This window comes from Cucumis sativus, chromosome 3, assembly GCF_000004075.3.
Source record: "Cucumis sativus cultivar 9930 chromosome 3, Cucumber_9930_V3, whole genome shotgun sequence".
Taxonomy (NCBI): Eukaryota; Viridiplantae; Streptophyta; class Magnoliopsida; order Cucurbitales; family Cucurbitaceae; genus Cucumis; species Cucumis sativus.
Window position 1 is genome coordinate 1,924,476 of NC_026657.2, and position 26,996 is coordinate 1,951,471.

Sequence of the window (26,996 nt, forward strand, 5' to 3'; positions counted from 1 at the left end):
AAGGAAATTCGAAATACAACATGAATTGCAACAACATAATAATGGCACCAAAATTCTCTTGTAATGATAGACCAAACATCTACAATTCGGATATCATGCCTAACGATCACAAATGAAAGCGCCAGTTTGGTACCGAACCTTCTGATAATGAATGGATAAATAGTATACATTTAGATGCATTCAATGTGGATGAGTACTTTCCATTTTATATTCCCAACAGTTTCAATTAGACATGTATTTACAAAGTTTGATTGGACATAGTTGTTCATTGTAAAGACGTTCAATGTAACTTATTACTATTAATAAAATATCATTTATTTCTTTTATTTTAATACAATGAACATCATTCTTTGTCACCCTAAATAACATCATAGTTTTTATCTTATAAATTCATTTCAGGCCAGACCAGAATAAGGTTAAAATTCGTTTGAAATTTTATTTTTTAATAACAACTATTTTCTTTATTTAAATTTTTAACTTAAATCAATTTCTTTTTTCTTTTCTTAAAAAATTAAAAACAAATCCGAAATAATGTAAGCTTTAAATTTAAAATGTTAATTTATCTTTGTTTTATTTGATTAGATGGTTAATAAAACAATATATTAAATAATAGATTAAAATATTATTTTGGTTCCTATATTTTATAGTTTGTTCAATTTAGTACAATTATTTGATCAATTAATTTTGAACAAATGGCCAAGAACGAGAAAATTCATAATCAAATTCAAGATTAGTTAAGAAACAATCAAGAATTAAAGTGAGTTTTTGTGGAGAGAAAGGTAATCTCTAATTAATCTTGCATTAATTTTCATAAATCATACAAAAATTGAAATAAAGTTGAAATCAAGAATTAAATGGAATTATGAAAATTGAGACATTGAACTAATTGTTGGTATAAAAATTAAGCATTTACAAAAAAAAAAAATGTTAATTCAAAATGAAGATTGGATAAAATCTAATTTCATGGAAAATTAAAGAAAAGAATTCTTAAGAAAAAGATTAACCTAAAGATTAACCTAAGTCCTCTGTCCAACATATCCAAAATTAAACTAAAAAAATGGCTTTTTCATGAGATATGTGTAATTTTGATCACATAAATGGAGACATTCACGACAGAAGGCCTTTGAGGGGACAATCAAAGAAATTGGGACATTCACAATAGAAGGCCCTTGAGGGGACAATCAAAGAAGTTGGAACATTCACAATAGAAGGCGCTTGAGGGAGGATCAAAGAAATTGGGACATTCAAGACGGAGAAATTGTGCAGATGGTAAATATACAAACAATTCTTCCTTTATAATATTCATAAGGATTGCTCTATCTGAAAACCAAACAAAAATGGTTCATTCTCAGTTAATATGTCATACATTCACACACAATCTCTCTTTTATCTTAGACGAGCCATTTCCTTTCGAGAATCGTAGTCAAAATGTCTGTAGAATATATAAGAGTGAAAGTAATCATTCTAGTAGTAATCAGTAATAACACAAGTAGGGAGACACTCATGTTGTTCCAAACGTCAGGCTTGGCAGGGAGTCGTGCAATTTTCATGAATTGAACCGTATATAATTTGTTCCATTTTTGGTGGTTTGCAAGAGTTACAAAGAACTCTCGTCCAAAACCAATCCATACTAAAGAATCTCTCTTTATTTATGAGCAAACTTGAGTGGAAGCTTCTTAAATGAATCCCTTGAGATTCCAGTGTTCCTTGAACAAATGCAAACGGAGGATCTAACATGCCGTTCAAAGAAATTTAAATAAGATATGGTTACACGTGGCCTCATATGAATTGTCTATGAACTAACAACCATGGCACTAGAATTTATTGCATCATTTTAATGTAATGGTCGAAAGCTGAAAATCTCTACTAAGAAAGAGTACATTCAAGCCTTACAGTGGTAAACATCACCAATGTTTTCTAGTGCTGGTCCCTAATATAAGGGATTGCAAGAGCATATCAAAACAAAAGAGAATTGCATTATCACCACGTATGAAAATTTTCATAATTGTTATATATGTTGTCGTAAATATATATGTAAAGAATATATAAAGTTTGTTTTTTTATTAAAAAGAAGCAAGACATTTTATTGATAAAATGAAAAGAGACTAGTGTTCAAAATAGAATGAAACAAAATAAAGCAATTACATCTGATACAACAAACAATAGCACTTACAAACAAATAAGAACCCTTTAAAATCAACAAGGCAGAGAGTCCATAAGTTAGAAGCAAAGAGAGGGAGTGAAACGGTTGAAAAATCAAAACTCCAACTTCAACTCTCTCCATGCAAAGCCATCCTTAAACCCAAACTACAACTTAGAGAAATCTCCAGAAACTTCATAATGGAATCTAAAATTTTGAAATAGTTGGATGATCTTGATTCTTGAACTCTTACCCAAGGAACTCATATAAACATTTGCATCCATTAAAGCAACTTTTGATCAGAAAAACCAACCTTGAGAATTACATCCCCTAGATAAGTTTGTTTTCACAATTCTTCAAATGATATCTTAGAGTTTAGGAGGCTTCTTCCAATATTGCATATAAAACATATGGAACAAATATTACCTCTAAATTATCAATAGACTTGCATACTCTTTTCTTTCATTCTTGCAAATTCAAGATGCTAAAACACAGTAGAAATAGAAAGTATTAATAAACAACGTAGATAAAGAAAGGAAGCATGTTTATACTGCAAGATTGGCTTGACCAACTGCACTTGGAGTGATGAGAATTCAGCCACACCAATTTTTGCAAATAAAGATGGTGAACAAATAATTTTGGTTAACACGCGCTTTAGGTACTTTCAATTTATGTTGCATTGTTGCGTTTGTTTAAGTTGAAAATTTTTATTTAGACATCTCTCGACAAAAGTGGTTTAAAATACATTGCATTTGTCATACAAATACAACTGTAACTAGTTTTAAACGTAATTCTACTTGACTTTTGCTTTTGCATGATTCCGTTGGTTATGTTTATTCAGAAACATATTAGACAGTTTTTAATTGGTTAACTAAAGCTTTCGTAAACTCCCCTGATTAAGTAATTGGTTATATTTTAATTCTTAGACATTTAGTTTCGAACATGTGCCCAAACACCTTGGAAGAAGTGCAAAAATTAAAATTTAATTTGTAGGAAATAAACAATATTTTACCTAAGTAATAATATAATTAATTTATGCGTGTTGTCTTATATTGAATTAATTAATTAATGTTGACTTCTATAAAAAAAATTGGTAAATCAAACATATAAATTCATTACATTTTTTAATATTTTACTCTTTTAATGGAAGTGTTTTTTTGTCTTATATGTAATTTATTTCTTTCTTTCTTTGCCTTCTTTTTTTTCCTTTTACCATTTTCTATATTCTTCTTTTCTCTTACCACTTTCTTTTGTTTTATTTATACTTTTCTTTTTAGTCCATTGTTTTCTAGTTTATACTAGGGATAACGACATTAAAATAGTTTGTACTTTAATAATAATAAATAAATCATTTCCATCCTTAAAGTATAAAATAAATTAACTAACATCAACCACATAAAGTCAAAATAATAAATCTAATATAAAACATCTCACAAAAAAATTCAAAATTTGTTAAATTGACTTGAGTTTACTATATTATGATTAAAAATAATGTACTCTATCCCTAGAAGTTGAAAATAATGAAAGAAAATTTTAAAAGAAAATAATTGAATTCGAAAAACAAAGTATTATCCTAAAACTCAAGTTGAATAAAGATGTACGGTTAAAAGCAAATATTATAAATAAAGAGAAAATCTTCTAATCCCTAAAGAATAAATTTATTACTATCCAAATGACTCGAAATCGGTATTGTCTATACGTATATAAATGCATAAATTTTAATTTTAATCATACAAAAATTAATTTCTATTTAAACCAAGTAAATAATAATTTTAACAGTAAAATTTAATTATATGATTTTTTTCAAATATTTTAATGAAAAAAGTCAAAGTTAAAAAAATGTTTGAAAGAAATTCATTATCAAACCTTGTGATGTTATTAGACACTAAATCACAAATAAGGAAGACTGAGTTATTATAGTCAATCTATGTAATAATCACCGAGATATTTATGTAGAAGTCAATGAACACGTGTCTCTTTTATATTATATTATATTAGCATTTATATTAAATCATATTTTATTCTAAATAAAATATGATCGTAGTGTAGTGGTTGTGTCTCGCTCTTATAATCTTATAAGTTTCAATATTTCAATTTTTTTAGTAGATTTATTATATATTTACCGTGTTTCTATATAAAATTTTTGAATCCATCTTGATGATTATACGAATGATGTTTATTTTTAATTTAAAATTATAATAGTACGTATTTAAAATATGAATTATTTTTGTTTAGAAAGAAATAGTAAATAGGGAAGGAGAGGGTAATAAAATGATTAATGCAAGGACACTAATTTGTGTATTTATACGTTGAATTTAGCCTCTCTATCATTAAATGGTAACTAATATTAAACACGTCTAGAATGGTAGATTGGCGAATAACACGTGGCAGGATACAAAAGGCTATCCTACGTCATTACGGAACTCCCTATTTTTCAAAATTGATTGCCGTGCAGATTTCTAGGCTCTTTAGAAAACTCAAAATACAAATAATTCTTCTCCTTGTTTATTCCTTCAACTTTCATTCAACATTTCCATCTTCTCCGGCGAATTCCTCCGTGTTCCAAACGAAACTCGCCGGGCAAAATTACAGTCTCTCCAGCACCGTTAGGAATTCTCTTGTGACTCCATCCATCTCCACCGCTTATCCGCCATGACGCCTGAATAGTAAGCGCGAATTCGTTGCTTCTGTCTTCTGATCATGTTTTTCGATTTTAAATTCTTCGATCTCAATTCACTTTTCGGAACTTGTTTGCTTTTATTTCTTTGGAATTAGCCTGGATCTGGTCAGTGGTTGCTTATTTTAAATTTCACCTTCTTCTTAATTTTTCTTTTAATCGTCCGGTATGCCTGAATCATATATGATTTGTCGGACTCTCGTGGTGATTTTTTGGTATAGATCTTTTTGATTTGGAATCAGATCCACGTGATTTGATCAATTTCGGTCATCGGTGTTAAATTGCTTCTGTTTCTTTTAACAAACAATTAGTTCTCGATCCTTATGTTAAAGCAATAGTTTATCGTTGAACAAAATTTCTTTATAGACACATTCGGGAGTAATTTCATAGTTTCTGGAATAGGTTATTTAGGTTTCTTGTTCTGTAAATTTTGCTGAATTGATACAGGTCAAAACTTAGTTATGTTCTGTATCTCTTTTACTTTCTATAACCAGCGGCTGTTTTGTTTGTTTCTTTGGAATTATTTGGTCCTTGAGGTCGAAAAAGGAAAGCAACGAATAATTTGTTTGAAGTTGAATATAGAAAAAACAATAAGTCTATAACAAGTTGATCTGCTAGACTGAGTTTTCATAGACAAGAATAGATTGTAGAATATAATTGCTTTTTGTATGCAACAAAATGTGTTGGTTCATGTCAGACTTCAATTAATATAGTGGGCACCACCTGCTTCATTTTTGTTTCAAATTTTCAATTATTATATTTGCTTGAGATACGTCTCAGATGGTTTATGAGAATGGCATATGATTTTTCGATGATGCTATCTGTCATTTAATTTCGTATTTATCCTATCTTTAAGCAACAGTTACTTCTTTCGTGCAGTGATTATTTGTTTAAGCTCCTGCTTATTGGAGATTCTGGTGTTGGAAAATCATGTCTCCTTCTGAGGTTTGCAGTAAGTGCTCAACGATCTACGACTGATTCACAGTTTTTTTTCCCTCCCTTTTTTGGTTCTGAATTATGCCGTCAAATTCCAAGAATCTATTAATCTCCATAGCTAATTTTGATTCACCATTCCTGGTTTCAAACTATCCATGTCAGATGGTTTTGGTGTGACCTGTTGTTGCAGACTTGTAGTTGTACTGAGAATAACTATCTTATGTGTGCTCTAGTGTTCTATATGCAGTTTTGTGCGTGTGGAATCTGTTGTTATCAGCACTTGAATGTTTTTAGTTGCTTATTTTTATTGGCATCTAATGTGCTGTACCTGGATTATTGGATTTATTGTAGGATTTACTTTTTTTTTTGGTCTATTTTCTTGCTTAATAGGATGATTCATATTTGGATAGCTACATTAGCACCATCGGGGTTGACTTTGTAAGTTCTGATTTTCCACTCTTCTGGTATTTACTCTTATTTCTTTAAAGAAATCCATTGTTCTAATACATACTGTGTTTCCATTCTTTTAGAAAATCCGCACCGTGGAGCTGGATGGAAAGACTATAAAACTCCAAATAGTGAGTTAAATATCTCCTAGTTGTCTTCTCACGTAGGAGCCATTTTTTGTCTAAATTTTGACGTTGACCATAAACATTCCAGTACAGTAAATATAGGATTAGAGGTCTTAATCACGTGACTTCCAGTAAAGGTGGCTGATATGCAGCTTTTATATCATGTGCAATAAAATAAACTTTCGTTTGAAGCAATTTATGTGTAATTTTCTTCATGCTTTTTGTTGACAGCACATTGATGCCTGTGCTCTTTGACTTTATGAATCTGTATGGAAGTAACCAACTCTGTACTTTACCTTAGAGATGTGGTGGTCTCGAACACTGGGCTTCTGTCTCACTTACTAATAACACCTGAGCTTCTACCCTAAAAAAGAACAAGTCTGTTAAATATAATCTCCTAGATAGAGGACGATATTGTTTTAGATATAATCATCTAGTTCAAACTTCACAAATTCTTTTGTTCCTAGAAGAACCTCGTCGATTTATTCGATCGATAAATTTACCGCATCTATCTTTACCATCCAGCAGAGACCAAACATACACTGAAGTAGGGCTTATAATTGCTCTTACATATCTATTCTGAATTTCATCTTGTGAAATCCATCCTTCAAATTATGCCTGTTATTATATTGTTGGGAAGAGGACTTGACAGACTTTTGTTTACAATGTGCAGTGGGATACTGCTGGCCAAGAACGTTTTAGAACAATAACCAGCAGCTACTACCGTGGTGCTCATGGCATTATTGTAAGAGCCACATACTTCCCAAACCCAGGGTAAATAAAACTTGGTCTTGGGTCAATCTGAATCTTGTTAACTCTTGGCAGGTTGTTTATGATGTCACAGACCAAGACAGTTTCAATAATGTTAAGCAGTGGTTAAATGAAATTGATCGTTATGCTAGTGAAAACGTGAACAAACTTCTTGTGGGTAACAAGTCTGATCTGACAGCAAACAAAGTCGTGTCCTATGAGACTGCAAAGGTATCATTTTGTTTCATATTTGTTCTTTACATGAAGCTTTTACCTTTTGGTCATGAAAAAGGCTTAGAGAAGTGACTTATGTTTTCTTTCTCAGGCGTTTGCGGATGAAATTGGAATTCCCTTTATGGAAACAAGTGCTAAGAGTGCCACGAACGTTGAACAGGCTTTCATGGCCATGGCTGCTGAAATCAAGAATAGGTAAATTTACTTTGGACTTTAATAGACACTTGTGTGTGGTTCATGGAATGAATTTTTTAAAACCCTGCACCTTTTTTCAAATCTTGAAAACGACAAATCAACAGTAGATTGTTTGTGTAATCTATCTGTATTATTGGATGCCTTTCAATCTCAAACTTAATTATCCCATAAGTTTCGTTAGGAAGCTTGTCCAAGAATCTGTTAAGGTGAGTAAATAGGGAGAAGTTATTGTGGGCTAGAATAATGTGGCTGGTCAAAATCATTGGTTGAACTATACCTCGAATCTTTAATGGGGCGTTTTGGGCCCCAATTTGTCTTGGGTAGAGAGGGGTATCATAGCCCTCCTAATGTTTGGGCTTCCTATTATAATAGTTGAAGTTTTTAACTATTGTAACCCAGACTTGGCTACATCTGTAACCCAACCTAAAATAAAATGTATCTCACACAAACTATTGTAATCGACGGACTATAAAAATACTTAGAGTCACCGAATGTCGAATGACCCAAAAGATTAAACCAATAGGTGAAGTTAAATTTAATATATTATCATTTGACTCTCTCCCTTACTTTTAGATTTGAAATATTTAGAAGACCTGTTCAAAAAGTATTGTAGAAGTTTGAACACGAGATCTCCTTAACTACCTTCTTTGATACTCTCTTAAATTACCGATTGACCCAAAAGCTTTAGCTGAAGGGTAAAGGTAAATTTAGTATTATATCATCAAACAATAACCAATTGAACACTCTAAACACCCTAAACACCTTGGGAAGCTTTTGTACGTTCTGACATGTGAAGTGGGATTTATTCGCAGGATGGCAACTCAACCGATGAACAATGCACGGCCGCCAACTGTTCAAATTCGAGGACAGCCTGTGAACCAAAAGTCTGGGTGCTGCTCATCTTGAAGAGAAAAATGGGAGATAGATATCTCTATGATTGGGTCCTTCACATGTAAAACTCTTTTCTTATAAAAGCTTCGTCGTTTTGTTTTTGTGTTCTTCTCTACACCATTTACTTTGTTGTGGTCGATCAGCACTTTGTTTAAAATTCCCCATTCTTTTCAATGTATTTGATTCTCATAACAAAAGATGAAACCAAAAAGAAAAAAAAAAGTAAACGATCTGTACAAATTAGAAAATATTATTGGTGAATAGCACTATCCAGTATTTGCTCTTTTATCTTCCCATTCCCTGATGCCCAATGCCATGGTGAAAGTCATCAACATCTAAACATTACCTAATTTTAATCCTATGTTCTATAATTCCAGATGGGCTGAACTATAGTCTATAAATTTATTTCAGTAACTTTTGATATGGTCAAGTTTAGTGTTGGATTTGAAAGTTGTTTTTTCCAACTTCTTTTAGGCTAAAGGCTTAACTTTTCTGAAATACTCATGTAAGTTGCAATATTATTCTTTAAGTTAGATTTGTACACATGTTCTTTTTGGCTTTATTCTATTTCGTTGTCAATAGAGAAATGTTATGAAACTTTTAGAAAATGAAAAATTGCAAATTCCGACGGAAAAAAAATAGTATTTCTTAAATTAATTGTGAAGTTCAAGTTTTGTTTTAATTTCTTAATTTGAATTTTGTAATTTAGTTTCTTTTCCTTTAATTTATGTTGTTCTTTCTATTGTATCATTTAATTAGGTAATGTCTTTGAAAACTAACCCGTCTCATATCTACACATGATTTCAATTTTTAAGTATATCAATAAAATATTGACATTAAAGATATTTTTTAGTCACAAAATTTTTAACTTATTGATCAGATTAATAGTAATTAGGTTAGGTTTTCCTATCAAAATAAATATTATTAATATTATTATTCATATTGGATTAAAATTAATAACATTTTCTATGTTTAATGTCAATATACCAACCTGTTAATTTCATCCTTGTTTATAACATTAATGTGGATCCATATGAATCTTCCTATATAACGATTTACGAAAATATTATGAGTTTGTTAGATGAATAATAAAAAGTTGAAGGAAAAATGTCAAATGACCTGATTTTTTTTTTAAAGTGTTAAACGACTCTTAGCCAAGGTAAGATCCTAGTGAAATTACAGCACTATGATTGTGTGCACGCAGAAAAGTAGTCTTGTTCTTACTCGTCTAGCTCAAAATCGTTGTCGATAAGTGTCGCTCTCGCCCAAATCTTGTTGTTTGTCTCATTAGTCTTGCCATCTCATGGTGCTAGCTCTCTCTCTCTCTCACTTCATTCTCTTTGATGGAGTTGCTGCGTGGACTTGTCATGCAGGTGGAGAAGACATAGATGAAAAATGGAGAGAGAAAGACATGCGAGGACGAAAAAAAAGAATACATCGTAATATCAAACAATCATGACATCAATAAAGGAGTATTTCACATTTTTTTTTATAAAATCGAGTCATTTGTTGTGTTGGACCTTTAAAATAGGTATCGACACAATTATTTCAGATACTATATCAAAGTATATCAAATGTGTAGTTCTCAATCACGGATTTACGTTCCAAATAATTTTAGTTGGATCAATAATGAAATAAAAAGCATAAAATATAATCAAGCCGGGCTAAAAAAAACACAGAAATCACTACCCAAAAAACAGCAGAGAAATCTTGTTAATTTTTTGAAACAAAAAAAATGTTATCATTTGGTCGGCCTTGTAACATCTACGTGATATGTGAGTGCATTCCAACATGCATCCATTTTTCATCACTCACATATAAAAAAAAACATTAAATCTTTTCAAAAAGAAGAATTTGCCACCGATAAATAATGATTGGATGATGAGTACTACCCATGCACCCAAGTATGTTTCATCATCATCATCCTCAGTGTGCTATAGTTAAAAAACCTCAACAACTTACCAGTAATCACCACAAGAGCAGAATCCATTTCTAAAATGATGAAACCTTGTAGTGTCTCTCACAATAATCTCCCTTTTCTCAATGGCTGATATGAACTTGATTGCTCTATGACAATCCCCACAGACTCTCAAGTTTTTGAAAACCCGAATAGGCGTCCCGGGCGCCGTTTTCATCAATCCAAAAGCTATTGCCAGTTTCTCACTGTGCCACAGTAGTAGCTTCTCTTTGTGCTCTTCTTCTACGTCATGCAGTGCAAATTCAAGGTCCGGAACATACCCTGCCAGCTTCATTTTCCCATCTAACTCATTGAGTTTCTTGTGTATGGACGTTAGTTCTGGATGAAGTCTATCACTTGATCTGAATTCATGAGTTACACTCTTTATCTCAATCCAACTATAACCTGGTATTTTAACCACATTGTGTTCTTTCATCATCTTCCTCACTTTAGCCACTTGATCCCATTTGTTTGTGGCTGCATAGATATTCGCAAGCTGAACATATCCGGTGGCACTGGTGGGGTCGAGGTTTAACAAGTTCCTGGCTGCAAATTCTGCCAGATCAAGGTTTTTGTGGATTCTACAAGCGCCTAATAGAGTTCCATAGATTGCAGCATGAGGCGTGAATGGCATCTCCTTGATTAAACTTACAGCTTCGTCTAACCGACCAGCTCGACCAAGAAGGTCGATTACACATGTGTAGTGGACTGGTTTTGCTTCGATTCCAAACTCCTTCTTCATGGACTTGAAGTATTGAACCCCAAGATCGACGAATCCAGCATGGTTACATGCCAATATGACCGCAACAAACGTAATCCAGTCTGGTTTCATTGTGCCATTTCTCATCTTGTCAAACAAATGAAGAGCTTTTCGACCTGCACCGTGTTGAGCGTAACCTGAAATCATGGCATTCCAGGTAATCACATCCTTTCGTGGCATCTCGAGAAACAACTTCCATGCACTGTCGAGATCTCCACACTTGCAGTACATGCTAATCAATGAAGTACATGCAGTTGTATCTTTTGATAATGGAGATTTACTCACTAGTTGATGCATTTGCCTTCCCAAAGGCAAAGCAGACAAGTTGCTACAACCAAGAAGAACACTGCTCAAACTCAAAGGATTCGGCCTCACCCGAGATTCAATCATTGTCTTGAAAACTTTGAGACCATCTTCTGCACGACAATTCTCAACATAACCTGCTATCATAGAGTTCCATGTGACCAAATTTTTCACAGCCATCCTTTGAAATATCCTTTCAGCTAACTCCACCTTCCCAAACTTCATATACCCGGTAAGCATTGCAGTCTCTACAACCACACTCTTCATACCCACATTCTTATACAACTCCTCAGCTGCTTCCAAATCTCCATGTTCCACATATCCAGAAATCATGGCACTCCACGAGACCCCATTCTTCTCCGGCATTACTGAAAACAAATCAAACGCTTTTTGCATTTGCCCATTCTGAGCAAACCCAGATATCAACGTATTCCAAGAAGCAATGTCCTTGACAGGCATCTTGTTAAAGAAAGCTAAAGCAGCCTTAACACCATAGCTTCTCAAATAACAAACCAACATAATGTTATAAGACACAGAATCTGGTTCAGGAATTTTATCAAACAGTTCATGGGCCTCCTTCACTTTCCCAGCTACTTTCGTATATCCCGACAGCATTGTATTCCAAGTAACAGTGGTTCTAACAGACATTTTTTCAAACACATTACGGGCAGACTCTAAATCACAAGCTCTTACGAAGCTGGCGATTGTTTTATTCAACGAAACAACATCAGAAGCAGTGTCAACATGAAGATTGGGGGTCACGTTATTGGGGGAAACCAGATGGATTCTTCGTGGCGGGTGGATGGAAGAAGCGATGGAAGAAGATTCTTCATTGGAACCAAGATGAAGGTTCCGGAAATGGGCTTCGATTGGAAGAAAATGGCGGAATAAAGATGAGGGAAACTTGGCGTATGCCCTTGAGTTGCTAAAATTGATGATCATTTGCCATGGAGAGAGATCGATTCGTAATGCAGTGGTGATACAAGAAAAAATCGGAAAATCATGTCAATCCAAACTCATTCAATTTAGAGAGAAGAAAAAGAAATATTGAAGTTTGTAGAATTTGGTAATAATAATAAAATAAAACAATTCACAAAATTTAAAATATGAAAAAATAAAATTCCGTTGCCGGGACTTGAACCCGGGTCTTTCGGGTGAGAGCCGAATATCCTGACCAACTAGACTACAACGGATCTTTGATTCAAGGGTGAAAGCAATATTATATTAATGAAGTCTTTCTTTCACTGGCTAATGTACTCTTCCCAGGAGTATCCTGAGGTGGAAGACAAATGAACCTCTTTTAGGCTCAAAGCAAAAGCTCGTCGAGCTTGTGAGTCGTCGTTCCATTGTAGCGGATGAAGAGTCAGATGTGGGGCTGGCAATCTATGTTCTCTTGAAGAAGAAAAGCCGTGTGTTAAAGCTTAGTGTTGTGGTTTAACCAATTTGACATCGAATTAGGTTAGACTAATGAAGAAGCAGTTTTAACTGCTTATGATATTCCGATAAATTCAAGGTTTATTTATTAACTTATTTAATCATATGTAAAAAAAAGAAGAAAAAAAAAAAAAAAAAGCATATTTTGATATTCTTATTTTTTTTCTTTTCTCTATTTTCTTTTCCTAATTCTATTTTTATGGTACAATTTTTTCGTATATGTTATGGGTTTTACTTTTCATTCATAAACCTTTCTTAAAAAAATACGTTTCTTAAAAAAATACGTTTTCTTGTATTAAATTTACGTAATTGAAGATTTTGTTAGAATATTTATAGATTGATGTTTGATAATTTTATATGGATTTTTGAATTTGATGGTGGTATCTTCTAAATAATTGGTTTTTTATTTTTATAAACAATTAAAATTTAACATTTTATTTGTTTTAAATAAGAAAATTAATAATATTGTATATACATTTTAGAAAATCAGGATTGAAAAATGAAATTAAACTTAAAAAAAAACTCGTGGGAACCTCATGGAAAATCCCATAAGTTCCAGCAAAAATTGATGGGATGAGAATTGGATAGGGAGAGGGGATGGGAACACGGAATGACATCTCGACCCTGCTCCATCAACATCTTTATTTGTGATATTTTCATTTTTGATGTTTTTAAAAAAAGCATTTAAATCGTGTTTGATATACATGTTGTCAAAAATATTTTAAAATAACATGTGAAATAGCCTAACACAACATTTTTTTAAAACAATAAATTTTATTATTTTTTTAAATTGTAAACATGTTTTCAATTGAACATTTTAAAAAACAGTAAAATAAATTAAAATATTTACAAGGTGTATTAAATTTTTGGATTGTGTCAACGAAAGTTAAACTTATATAATAGTATATCAATGTCAATAAGCATACCAGTGACTATCATTATCTATTAGTGATATAATCTAAATTTTTATGCTATACCTGGTAAATATTTTGTCAATTTGATCCAAATTTATAATAAAAACAGCAAATTTAAATTTTAAATTGAATTGTTTCAAATACAATGAAAAAGAAAATTTATTTTCGTTTTCCACTAAATCCTTTGTTTTTTCAAAATAATTTTAGATCACCAGCATGCCATAATTAGTTTAGTATTAGGCTTAACTTTCCAATTTTATCTAATTGACCTTTTGAGAGTTCATATATTTGACGACGCGGTGTCGTTCAGCTACCGGAAGAATATCAGTTCTTTTTTTGGAGGGGAGAACCATTTCCCACCAATTTCTCTACTGTTCAACCATTCTTGAATTCTCTCCCAATTTCAAATGAGTTAGCTCCTAACTTCCATGGTTTCTGGTAAGGTTAATACACTTGCATTCCTTTTAATTTATCGTTTCCGCCGTTTGATTCTGTATTGTGTTCATAATTTATCCTCCCTCCGACCTCATCGGGTCAGAATTATATCCTATTTTGTGTTCTGCTCCTGAATTCTGAATATATGCTGAATCTTAGTGGGCATCTTGTTCTCTTGACTGGTGATCTTGGAGTTGGGCATAAAGTAGTTTCAGTCGAGGTAGAAGGGATGAAAATTTTGAATAATTACTTATTTGGTATGTGTTCTCTGTAAATGCTTCTAGTAAAACCAGGATTATGAACTTCAGAGTCATCTTTAAGATCGCTATCTTCGTTGTTGTGGGACTTTGTATCCCTCTTTATGAGCTTGGCATAGTATGATTGTTATTGTTTAGAAGCTGGGGGTCATCTTGGTCAACGTTTTTAATACTGATCTGAGTTCTTATGTAACGCTGAGTGGTAGACTGATCCAATTCAAGTTAACCAGTGTCTTTTAGAAAAATTTAGGTGATAAAATAGCAAATAAATGCCATGGAAATTTACTCCCCGATCGAAGAGAAAATCCAGTGTCTATGCAAAAAGAGTCTGGAGTAAGGGAGTTGAAGAATCTGATTTCTGTCCACATTCTCTCTTTTAATAATGTTACAATAGAGAGCTGAGCTGGGATGTGGATTTTCAACACCTATTATCCGTTTAACTATCAAGATATGGGAGCAATTTGAGAACCATATACCACAATAGTTGACCGGAGGTGGTGTTGAGGTGGTAGTGCTGAGGTGATGAGGCAGTGTTCACCTTTTTTTTTTCTTTTGGCTCTCTATTGATGTAAAAGTATCTTATCTTTCAGCAATTATAGCCTAAACACTCTTATATCCAGCTGGAGAAGTTTGTTTGTTTTTCTTGTACTATCTATTGGATGGGCTTATCCTTTTGTACATTTCATGTAATAAAAAGCTGTGTCCTATTAAAAAAGAAGGAAAAGAAAGTCAAACGTGGAAGACAACAAGAAGCATTCAACTCTATTCAATACTTTGATGGAAGATTTATAGTTGTATGAAAGTACTACGATTAATGGTATATAAATGCAATTGAACTAAGAGCATTTGACACAATCACTTATTGGCACATAGCATCCTGGAAGTGGACAGCTTGGTTTCTGGATACCATTCACAATTCTTTTAGAATTTGGCTCTTTAGCTTGGGCCCTTTGGGTTTTTTTTTTTGTTTCGGATGGAAAACTTTTGGACTTAAAGTGGTGAAGAAGGCAAGGATAAATTTCGACCACTGTCAAAGTTCTTTTAGATGGCCTCTTAGGGACAAAGAGGAAGGATTTTTGGATATTATTTGGGATGAACTGTGTTAGTGTTTCTTCTTCTTTGAATGCTACCCATAAATGCAATTCATTCTTGTGTGAAATTATTTCTTATCTTCTCACATCTGCACCCACACAACATTGTGATATAAAAATTTATTCGATCTCTTGATATCTAATTATATTTTGAAAACTTTAATTGATATGATATTTTAACACTTGTTTAGTGCTGTAACAGAGATCTGGTAGCTTAGCTCATCATTCGTAGCTAACCTCTTTCAAAGTTCAAGATGTGCCATGATAATTTCCACGTGCATTCTTTAGAAGAGGCAACGACAGCTGAAGATAGTCTCCTAATATATTGCAAACCAGTTGAACTATACAACATTCTTCATCTTCGTTCCCTTAACAATGTAATATGGTGCATCTCCTTGGGTCAATCACTTTTTATCCTCTATTCTATTGATTTCTTATGGATCAGCTTCCTTTATGCTTTCTTGTGTACACAATTTTCATTAGTTATTGTCATTGAACGGAAAGTTTTGGAAGTTAAATATTCACATACTGCATCCCATTTGTTGGCATGTTGTACTTCAAACTTTATTTTTTTCAATACATGATTTTACTAACTCAACATTGTAAGCTGATGAAGTTAATTCCTCTGTTGCAGCCTTCTTTTCTTCGACGTTGTTTGCATTACAAGTTACAAGCTAGGCGAAAAGAGAGGTAAGATGTTCATTTTCTGACTGGAGGAAAGGTTTAACTGTGGCTAATGGCAAGGTTTTTTTAAGTTGTTTAATTCATGAATATTCTCTAGCTTTTGTTCACTTTAGGAAACCTCGGAATTTGATAACAGAGATATCTATCTTAGCTTGAGTCTCGTTAATATACAGCTAATGTATAGTATATTAATGATAGACTTCGTCATATTTTGTACTTAATTACTCTGGAGGAAGTATATGAAATGACTTAGTTACTGTAAGACATTCCTCTTGGCGTTCTTTTACAAAAGGATTCAAGGAGTTTTCTATTCAAGATATTATTTGTAGTTGCAAGAGTCTTATGGATCCTTTTTGATCCTTTATTGGTCTCTTATCTTTTCCTTATGTTTCTTCTGTTTGTTGTTACTGTTTGGATACGAGCTGTTCTTTTCTTTCACGTGTTTTCTTTGTTAACTTTGTGACTTGGACCATTGGTCTCTTTTCGTTCTTTTAACAAAATTGTGGTATCCTTTAAAAGCAACTTCCTATTTCAGATTTTTTTCCTGATGTATTAAACTTATTTAGCAGAAAAATTTCTAAAAGCATTTTTATATTATAAAAACAGCAATTTTGTTTTGTGGTATTGTTGAATTTATTGTTCATATATGATCTGCTGAGAACAAAATGAAATAATCCTAAACCCTAAAACCTAAATTGAATGAGAATAGAATGAAATCGTTCTCTTGTGCCTCATCCTTTCTGGTATTACTAATCAACGTGGTTTCATTAACATCCCATGATTGTATGATAGATAATATTGGCCTTATGTACAGGGTGAGCACTGGAGTTGTAATTTTCAACTATAGGGACTACAACAACATAGTTCGAAAAACTGAAGGTCTCTCCCTGCCTTTTGTTGTAGTGAAACATCGAATGTTTTCATCTTCTTAAAGCCTTTGATAGTGCTATTTGCTTGCAATTTCTATGTACTATATGGACATGTCATGCCTTTTGAAAGATTACTTTCTGCTCATTTTGGTATGGAACATTTATGGTTTTATGTGCTGGAAATGTCACCATAGATCTGTTGATAGTATGTGTCTGTGTGTATTTTTATTTTTTACTTTTTTACCTTTTTTCTTGTTTGAACAAGCTATTATATCAATTAATATTTTAGAACTATTTGTTTTCGTCAATGAGACTTGTTAGAAAAAAACCATTTTCTATTATTTTTAATTTCAATTTTAAACTTTGTTTGAAAAGAAAATTGTGTGTGTGTGTTGTTGTTTTCTATTTTTTTTAAATGTATGAGTGGTGCATGTGCGTCAACAAAAGATGAACTGAAAAAAAAAGTACAAGAAGACAATAAAATCTGGTTTTTGTGGTCTAAATCTTTTCTTCAATCATTTTTCTGGAATACAGACCAATTCGAGAACGTTCATGTATTTCCCGGTCACTTGTACTTTTCAATTTGAATTTTTGTTTGGTTTGTTTTGTATTTCGTTTTTGTTTGTTTGTTTTTCTAATTATTTTTTTTAAATAAAAAAAATGTTTTTGTTATTTCTTATTTGTTTCCTGAAAACTATTAAATTATTATTCAATTTTTTGTACTGGAATACGAGGCATTTCTTTTTAAAATTTAATTGGAGCTAACTAGGTCTGTTGTATTAATTATTTGCTGTCTTCATTTGAGCTGTAAAATATGTAGGAATTAATTGTAGATCATTTCATCTACCCTAATACCGACTGTTGTAACTAAAAGAATTCTTATAATTATAGCTAATAATATCAGGTTATAGGTTCCATTGTTTCTTGTAGAGATAGATGATATATAATAGTTTTTTCTGTAAAGACTTGTAGTTTTCTTTAGATACAATCATCTAATAGAAATGGATAAGTATGCCATGTAAATCATTAGCTGCACTGGATATGATAAGTCCGTTTAACATAATGTGTTTTTTGTATTAGACTTCTATCTTGCTTTTTGAACGTACAGTTTTGATCCCAATTTCATTCTCAAATTATGTAGTGACCGAAGACTTCTCATGTCCATTTTGTTTGATGCTATGCGCAAGCTTTAAGGTAGGCATTCAGACTCTGATAATCCTTAAAGAAGTTAAGGTTTTTATTTCTTGACCGACCTTTATTGAGAAATATGAAAGAAATACAAAGCGTACAAGAAAAAAGGAAAACCCACAAAGCGGTCCGAGCAAGACATTAAATCTCTCAATGTCCCATGCTTCAAACTTAGACCTATACAATGTCCTTTAGACTGCGACCATTCCTCTCTCAAGCCATAACCTCCTATAAAACAATGAAAATTCAAACTTGATAGAGACCTTCTTTTATCCTGACTAGGAGGATTAATATAGCCTCCTCAATTAGATAACCACAATTAACCCAACCCAACAGATCGATGTCTTAACAGTTCTCCCAAATAGCTATGGCAATCCAACAACCCCTCAAATATAATCTAAATTCTCTGTTGCTGGATGAACACAAATACAGACCCAACTCAACAGACCCATCGGTTGTTCAGGGGAAAGGGAGTTGGAAAGCAGGGGTGTGTGCTCTATTGTAGGGTGGTAAAAGTAAAGATAAAGATAGCCCCAACTCCCTTATTGTACATCCACAGTTATAGATCCTCGCACATCCAACTCCCTTATTTACTGAATAAGTTTCTAGTGATTTAGTTGTTACGATAACTGCAAACTGACCAAGCTGAATTAGCTGATTATCTGAAATCTAATAGAAATTATGTAGCTGTTGCCACCATGTGTAGTACAAATTCAGATATCCTATATTTGTACATGTTCTGCTCATATTGACATTTTCCATCAAGTTGTTGCAATTCGTTGAATCATATTATTGTTATTTTTATTATTTCCTTTGTTGTACTTGTTTGTGTTGTTTATGTGTATTCGGATAGCATAATTTTAGCTGGATCATGCCATAGAGATATTTCGTATGCTTTTAAAATTTAGTTGCTTTTTGGTGGAATCCTTGATTGAACTTTTGTGCTTATTTTTTTTCGGAAAAGAATGACACTGGTCATTAAGAAAATAAAAGGCGATTAATGCTTTTGTCCTTATTTTTTAGGGTTTGCGCTACCACTTATGCTCTTCCCATGATATGTTCAACTTCGAATACTGGGTTGGTAATCTCCAATGTCTAGATGTTTGCTGCTTATCTAGCCATTATGTGGTTTGTGAAGAAACATTTAACTTGTAGGTGACTGAAGAATATCAGGCAGTAAACGTCTCTGTGAAAGTTGATGTCTTTAGACCTGAGGTGAGAGTTTGAAATTACTTTCTGCGAAGAATTATTTTTTATAATTTTTCTTCTCTTATCGTTATACTTATCATGTCAATTTAAAGGAACATTTTGGAGCGTTAATACTTGGTTAGACCCAAAGCTATCATCAAAAGATCCTCCAATCCAAATTCCACATTTAATGAATTTTTCTTTCTTAAATTATTACTGTACTGAAATAAAAAACACTCAAAATCCTTCTCAGCTTTTGGTTGTCTTCTAAAGATCCAACAGTCTCTTCCACATTGGATGAATTTGGCTGCCTTGGAACAATGCTTTACTGAAACCAATGACACTCAAAATCCTTCACACTTTCAATAGGTCTGCTTGTCAGATAAGGCTTTTCTTAAGTGGGGCAGGAGTGATCTGGCAGAGTTGCAACTGCTTGTCAGTTGTCTCTTCCTCTGTGTCTCTTATGACCTTCACATTCTTCCTTTTTCTCTCTCTGTTGCTTATTTTGTTTCTTCACTCAGTTCATCCTAGCTTGTGACTTGTCAATGGTGTTTTAGTTTAGTTTGTTTAACAATTTCATGGATTATCATGCCAAAACCCCTGTTGAAGGTTTATGTTTTTATTTTGTATTCTTTTTTTTTTTTCCTTTTTTTGCAGAATGTAGCAGATGGAGTGGACCCACAACTACAAACTTTCTTCTTCTGGTAAGTTTTTTGAACCTCATCGTATGGTTATCTTGTTGCTGCTTTGCCTTATTCTATTGATATATTTGACTATCTAATATTCAGCACAAGACCACGAAAGCGCAAATTAAAGAACTCTATTCAGAATGGGAAGTATGTGCAGTTCTTGGAGATGGACTCACCTGGACCTGCCACAGAAGGCATGCACAAGGGATTTGTCGGGCATAATGCTGGTAATCTCATTTCTTTTACAGTCCTCTAGTTATTTCCTTTAAGATAGAAGGAAAAGGAGTGATTGAATTCTTTCATATGTCAGACTAACAAAAGTGGCAAACTAGCGTTTTGTAAATATGCCATTCTGACATTCTTGTGTGTAAACTTGGCTGATAATTTATACTTACCGGGCTTGCATGGTGTTTCATTTGAAACTTTTGGCTTGGACTAGAAGCCCTTACAAAATGTGGTACTAAAATTTTCCCCTCGATTGTTATTATTCTTTTAGTTAACAAAGGGATACCAAGGGAAGTTGATTAAAACGTAAGTTCAAAAAGGGGGTTGGGGATTTTACTTTTCGGTGTCCATCCAATTAAAATGAATTTTAATTAATTGTGTTGAGATATTTGACAATCATCGATTGCATGTTATATATCGTGATTTTGAGAAGCTCATATCGCATCAAGCTGTAGTAAACAATATACCATTATCTTATTTCTTCGTAGATGGATTTTCTTTTCTTTGACTTTGCACTTCGTGGATATTGAACTATATGATCTCAACAATCTGCTTTGCAATTCAACTGAAATTAAGTTTGTATTTAGATGGTGTATCCTGTGAAAAAGAGGGGAGCCATTCATTCCCCATTGAGACTTATTTGCAGAATGCACAACAAGACGGAGAAAATATTGGCCCTGAAGGTCCTTCCTCTATGGAGTGCATTGAACGTGTTGCATCCAGCTCAAATATTCCAGGTTTCTCAGTGGCTATCAATCAATCATCTACAGGTCCTGAATGTTATAAAGTACTTTCTGGAAATGATCATTTACAACCAGCCAAAGCAAGGAAGTTAACGGTAGAACGAGATCCAAGAAAGTATGTTTGCCATCTTTTCTGGTTTTTTTCCTTCAGATATCAAAGCTTCATTAGCATGTAGTCTTGGCTGCGTTTAGTTTTGTATTTGTTCATTTACTACCTTTAGTTGTTTTTGTTTTTTGTTTTTCCGTTTAACTATTTTACTTTTGTCTTAAAACAATTAGGACTTGCCAACTTAAGCATATCTGAAACCAACTTCCTAAAGTTTCAAATATCCAATCTCACATGTTGAACTCAAGAAAAAAAAGAAGAATATAGCTCAATTGTTAAGTCATCTCTATCCTTCTATGAGATTATAGGTCCCTCATTTCATTTTATGAGTGATGTAATATATTAAAGAAGGGTAAAGTAGACTTTTGGTCCCTTAGGTTTTAGGATCTGTATCAATCTAGCCCCTCTGTTTCAAAATCGAACAATCAAGTTCTTAACATTTAGAAATGCTCAATTTCATTCCCTTTGTTCGTGGCAACATTAGCCTCAATTTTAAAATAAAAAGTCAATTATTAAAATTTAATTATAGTAAAAATAAAATTAAATATAACAAAAAATGTTGAACCAATATTACTCTTTCCCTCTTTCCCTCACCTGCTTTCATCCCAATGCCGTCGGCTGCAAAAAGAAAAAAAAAGGAACAACAAGGTATGACCCCACGGATGGTGGATGGTGTTTTTAAGATGAAGTAGAGGGTGGAGTAATGAGAATAAAGAAGAAGCGGAAAGGAAAAGAAAAGAGAGAAAAAAAGTTTCAATGATGACTAACGATAGCGGCACCCATGGATAGGATGAAGGAGAAAAAAGATGGAAGAATGAGAGAGAAGAAAGAGTAAAAGGAGAACGGAAAATGATTTTTTTAAACATAATTTTTCAGTACAAAGTAGATGCCTCTGATGAAAAAATTGACAGATAAGACCAAAATAGTTTTTAATTAATGGAAAAATTCTAGAGCCATTTTTACAAATAATTAGTGGAAAAATTGACAAAGAGGTCAACATGCTACCAACTACAATCCTTGAGGGTAAAATTGGTGGGTATGCTAACTCAGGGACCCAAATGCAAGCTAAACCAAACCTTAGGAGCCCAAAGTGACCCATTTCCGAAAGTAAATATTATTATTTGTATTTTAACCTTTATTTTAATTATTTCCATGTCAGCTTTTGTGATTTTTTAAATTTAAAATCAACATCGAGCATGTTTCAAGTATGTTCTAAGCATGAGGATTGGTTGTTCAATTTTGAAACCTAGCAATAATTTGACACAAATCCTAAACTTCGGGACTAAAAGGTTAATTTACTTTAATCCTTGCTTTTAAACAAGTTTTATACTGTGTGATTATACCGTGTGAAAGAACATGGATACATCAACCGTTGAACAAAATTCTAAAGGAGGATCTAAATTGACTCATTTAAGCAAGTTTAGGATTTTAATTGATAAAATTGTTAGTTTGGGGTCTTATCACATAAAACCCGCAAAGTAACGGTTATAAATTGATTTTTTTCCCTTAAATATATAACCGGTAGATAATAAGCTAAAGAATAGAAAACAAATAGATTTTTCTTAATAAAACTCAACGAGGTTGCATAAAAATGTGCTTTTTTTCTGAAAGATGTGTATTTTTTGTGATGCTTGCCTTCATTTCATTGTTGGAAAACGATTAGAGAAATATAATTTAGTTTTCCATAAAATTAATTAGACAGTATAAATACCTTTAAATCTTTACCTTATATAATTTACTATATTAGAAAACGGTGATATATGTGATGTTTGTAAAGATAACTTTTCAAAATATTTTTTTATGCCTGCGTCTTTGTTGTGTCTATACCATAATTTTTAGGAAATGGTCCATTGACATGTTCATTATCATATCCATGTTGGTATTTCTAGCTTTACAGTCTGAATTATACCTGAGTTTCAAGTTCATCTTTGAATTCTAGAGCTGTCCGTAGATTTTAATCAATTCTGAGACTGCCAGTAAGTAAGGGTGGTCAATTTATTTTGTTATTTCAGCCGCATGCTTTTGCAGAAACGGCAGTTTTATCACTCTCACAGGGTTCAGGTATGAAACTTGATTTTACAACATTGGTTTTTGGTGTTATGGATCCTGTTCTTTCGTACTTTATTGAGTAGGAGGAATTTAAACATGTGCTTTTGACATTTAAATTAATGATCAGTTTCATTTGGTCTAGTCTAGTGCAATTTAGAGATAACTGTAAGAAATGAAATGGAAGTGAGTTATGATTAGGAGATGAAAAAGGCCAGCTGGGTACCAGGTTTGGATCATTGGTATTTTATTTGTTTATTTTTAGTCCCACCATTGTCCAATCATTCAACATTTAGTAGTCAAAACATATGTAAGATGTACATGAACTTTAATAGTTCCTATTCTGTTAATTAAGCATTCAAAGTGAGCTGCATCTGCTTCTAGCTTGCTACCATATTATTGTTGGTCCTTATTTACTGTAATTAAATCTGTTGATTGCTCATTGCTGTCTTCTGTTTTGACCATGAAGCCTATGGCTCTAGATAAAGTACTATCCGACAAAGATAGCGAGGACGAAGTAGATGATGACATTGCTGATTTTGAAGATCGAAGGGTATGGTTTTTAATATTGAACTAGTAAATATTGATTTGTTTCTACTGGGAATATTTTTGAAGGATTTTTTTCAAGAATTTGAAATGATTTTTCAAACTAGCAATATGGATTATCTTTGCCTGGCAGGTGATTACAATCTTGTGTAACACTGTTTAGACCTGTTACATTTATTTCTTTTTTATGGAATTTGTATAAACTTAAAAGTACCAACTTGATATGTTAATTTACAGATGCTCGATGATTTCGTGGATGTCACCAAAGATGAAAAGCGGCTTATGCATCTATGGAACTCCTTTGTTAGAAAGCAAAGGTTGTTCCTTGCCAGCGTTATATTCCTTATCAATCCTTTCCTCTATACTGTTTAATTCTACTTTAACATGGTATCAAACTGAGCTGCACCATGAATAATATTTCCTGGCAGTCCCATAATTCCTATATATAATAAAAGTATATTCACTGCTGTGTACCAGAGTGCTAGCTGATGGTCACGTGCCTTGGGCATGTGAAGCATTCTCAAAACTTCACGGGAAAGAGCTTATCTCATCTCCGCCTCTCTTTTGGTAATGCTCTTCAAAATGTTGGCATATTTCCATGGTTAAATTTGACGTTGGCTGCTTTGTGATGCTTGTTCATTATTTGTTGTGTTTTGTTTTGATCGTTGGCTGCTTGATATTTCTGCACAAGGGCGCATCAATAAAGATTTGGATAACTGATGTACTGATGTAAGCTTCATTTTGAAGCTTTAACGAAGTAGACCTTTTTTGCTTAGCTGCGTGATGATTGGCATCAGAGCTTGAAACAAGACATGATGACAATAGGTGAAATCTCCTCGAGCAAGCTTCCAGAGGCTATGGTTGAGTTGAAACAACATATCTGTTAGGTACATGAGCTACCTTTGTCCTACATCGGATAGAATGAGATTGACCAATGTGGTACTTAAATAGCTTGGCCCTCTCACCTCAATAGCTAACTTTTAAATGCAAATCTACAAGGTGGTTAAGTACCTAAAAAAAAATTTATTCAAGGAATTACCAAATTATTGACTACATGGAAGGATCTGTGGACATGCAGTAAGCTTTTTGCGTCACTGGTAATTGTAGGAAAAAGAACACTTGAGATGAACAAGCCCCTAGTTGAATTGTACATTGGAATGAGAATGAGCATCAGTGTAATTGAAGGCAGTGTATAGAGAAAAGCCAATTAAAATTTGGATGGCAAAACTTCTAACATGACTGATCCCGACATGTGTTTGGCAAGCCTTGGAAGGGGTGCGGAATAAGGAGAATGATTCCAACTCCAAGGATGAATTTTGAGGGCTCCCAATTCTTTTACTTCTAATTGGTACGATGAGATCTTCTTACAATCTTTTCATCAAGAAGAGTAATTTATGGATTTTGTACAAGACAATTGGGATAATCGAAGCTTTTCTGTGCTTCTTTGAGATATTCTTACGAACTAGGTTCTTGATTCTGGGTTTTCTCGATGCAGCAGTGAAAAGCACAAAAAAATAGTTCTTTCAAATGTTAACGACAGGTTTGATTAGTTCAATAAACTCGTGGAAATTCTTGATCACTTCAGTATTTTTCCTTCTGGAATCTCAACTCAAGTTTAATCAGTAATCTTGTGGGCCTTTGAAAGCTTGAAATTTGTGCTTACAGGTGACAAAACATGTGAATGGCTGGTCCTAAAGTCATTTTAATTGCTTTTGCAGCCTTTTGGAAGTTTGATGAGACCATGTTGGATGACAAGATTGAACGTCTTCCAGACCATATTAACGAAGCTTGTTTCTTCCTCTCTAGCTTGAATCATTTGCCAATACAACTAAGAATCCTTTCTTTATTCGAGTATCTGGTCCATCCTATTTGTGTTTGGAAGGGTGCCAATGCAGATCCATTTCGATTTGGGTTCGAATTCTGACATTCTTTGGCTTAAAAAATTGATCCTGAATCATCTCTTTTTGCAGGTGTTGGAGATTATTCATGATCAAGCTCTGGAATCATGGTCTTCTCGATGCATCTACCATGAACAACTGTAATTTAACACTTGAAGGATTCAAAGACGAGAGTTCGAATGCTACGAAAAACTGTGGAGGAGATGACGATTAGCAGCTTCTTCAGCCTATTACATTGACTAATCATTTATAGGTTGGAGTTGGTTCCTTTACATTCATTATTCACATGGGCTACCTTTCTTTCATAACTTCTATTGAAGGAAAAAAATGAACCTCATATTTCTACTAAATTTTTGCCACTTCTAGTATATCAGAACTTTTATTCTCTTATATATTCTTTTTTACTAATGATTTTTTTGGTTGGGGGATGAGTTGGTTTAGTAAATATTCGAACATACCTCGACCATCTATGAGTTAACATCGGTCGATTGGTTTAATTTTTTTAAAATCTTTTGATTTGACATTTTTTCATTGATCGACCAAACTCTAGTTGGTCGATCAAGTCAATTTTTCAGTCTATCATGTGGACTTCTAATCTATTGCATACTACAAAAGTGTCTAAAACTAACTAGCTAGCTAATAAAAGGTTTAGAAGCAAAATTAAAATAAACCAAACTAAAATAAACAAAACCTGAGAATTCCCTTTCATCATTCAATTCGGATTAAACATTTTAATGGAACTTGGTAATAGAGTTTTTGTTCTAAGTAAATTAAACAGGTGACAAGATAGAACTGAAATACATTGGTGCCTTTGGAAATTGAAATTTGAAAATAAAACAAATTTCGAGGAAGAAATAAAGTTGTTTATTACGTCGACTGTTTTTGGATGTGTATGGTATTAGGCTTTACAAAGTTTATTCTAAAATAAATACTCCATTTTATTATATATTTATAAGTCATAAATTTAGTTACAAACTAAATATTAAATTGAATTTCAATTGTCACTAATTAGTGAGATATATATAATGAGATAAAATATATAATGAGATTTTATCTGTATCGCAAAATGAGTAATTGAAATTTTAAAAAATATTTAGAAAATGTAGCAAATTTTTAGATTTATTAACGACTTATTAATTATCTTTTTAATCTTTATACATAATTTATTATGCTCCTTTTTCTTTACATAGAATCAATTCCCTATATAAATATTTAAGTTTTGGTCGAAAATTAATAATGGATAAAATTAAACTTTTCCAAAATAATTT

General features: G+C 32.8%; 3 protein-coding genes and 1 non-coding gene across 11 annotated transcripts; 2 read left to right on the forward strand and 2 right to left on the reverse strand.

Annotated features, from left to right (window-relative positions):
- Positions 1–4,574: 4,574 nt before the first annotated feature.
- On the forward strand, positions 4,575–8,809 carry LOC101204635 (GTP-binding protein YPTM2). The gene is made up of 8 exons (XM_004147182.3): positions 4,575–4,806; positions 5,697–5,769; positions 6,144–6,191; positions 6,284–6,331; positions 6,999–7,070; positions 7,151–7,306; positions 7,401–7,504; positions 8,317–8,809. Exons 1-8 carry the CDS (start codon positions 4,793–4,795, stop codon positions 8,408–8,410), a joined length of 609 nt encoding a protein of 202 aa, XP_004147230.1. The 5' UTR covers positions 4,575–4,792; the 3' UTR covers positions 8,411–8,809.
- Positions 8,810–9,419: 610 nt separating this feature from the next.
- Positions 9,420–12,479, reverse strand: LOC101204388 (pentatricopeptide repeat-containing protein At4g16835, mitochondrial). Of its 3 annotated transcripts, none has more exons than XM_031881609.1 (2): positions 10,358–12,479; positions 9,420–9,747 (listed from the first exon to the last, which is right to left on the reverse strand). In XM_031881609.1, exons 1-2 carry the CDS (start codon positions 12,355–12,357, stop codon positions 9,705–9,707), a joined length of 2,043 nt encoding a protein of 680 aa, XP_031737469.1. In that variant the 5' UTR covers positions 12,358–12,479; the 3' UTR covers positions 9,420–9,704. The 3 variants fall into 3 exon arrangements, with proteins under 3 accessions (XP_031737469.1, XP_031737468.1, XP_004147229.1); XM_031881608.1 differs by having other exon boundaries at positions 9,420–9,756; XM_004147181.3 differs by lacking the exon at positions 9,420–9,747 and having other exon boundaries at positions 10,078–12,478.
- Positions 12,480–12,535: 56 nt separating this feature from the next.
- TRNAE-CUC lies at positions 12,536–12,608 on the reverse strand. Its single transcript has one exon. It is a non-coding gene; the product is annotated as a tRNA-Glu (tRNA).
- Positions 12,609–14,037: 1,429 nt separating this feature from the next.
- LOC101204149 (polycomb group protein EMBRYONIC FLOWER 2) lies at positions 14,038–26,136 on the forward strand. 6 transcript variants are annotated; one of them, XR_004215199.1, is made up of 16 exons: positions 14,038–14,201; positions 15,749–15,923; positions 16,181–16,236; positions 17,045–17,109; positions 18,241–18,293; positions 19,311–19,364; positions 19,443–19,502; positions 20,133–20,179; positions 20,264–20,391; positions 20,977–21,247; positions 23,251–23,299; positions 23,754–23,837; positions 24,068–24,147; positions 24,308–24,397; positions 24,522–24,717; positions 25,801–25,936. XR_004215199.1 is itself a non-coding variant. In XM_004147180.3 (15 exons), exons 2-15 carry the CDS (start codon positions 15,801–15,803, stop codon positions 25,940–25,942), a joined length of 1,302 nt encoding a protein of 433 aa, XP_004147228.1. In that variant the 5' UTR covers positions 14,038–14,201; positions 15,749–15,800; the 3' UTR covers positions 25,943–26,136. The 6 variants fall into 6 exon arrangements, 5 of the variants coding, with proteins under 5 accessions (XP_004147228.1, XP_031738334.1, XP_011650380.1 ...); XM_004147180.3 differs by lacking the exon at positions 24,522–24,717 and having other exon boundaries at positions 25,801–26,136; XM_031882474.1 differs by lacking the exon at positions 25,801–25,936 and having other exon boundaries at positions 24,522–24,718.
- The last annotated feature ends 860 nt before the right edge of the window (positions 26,137–26,996 follow it).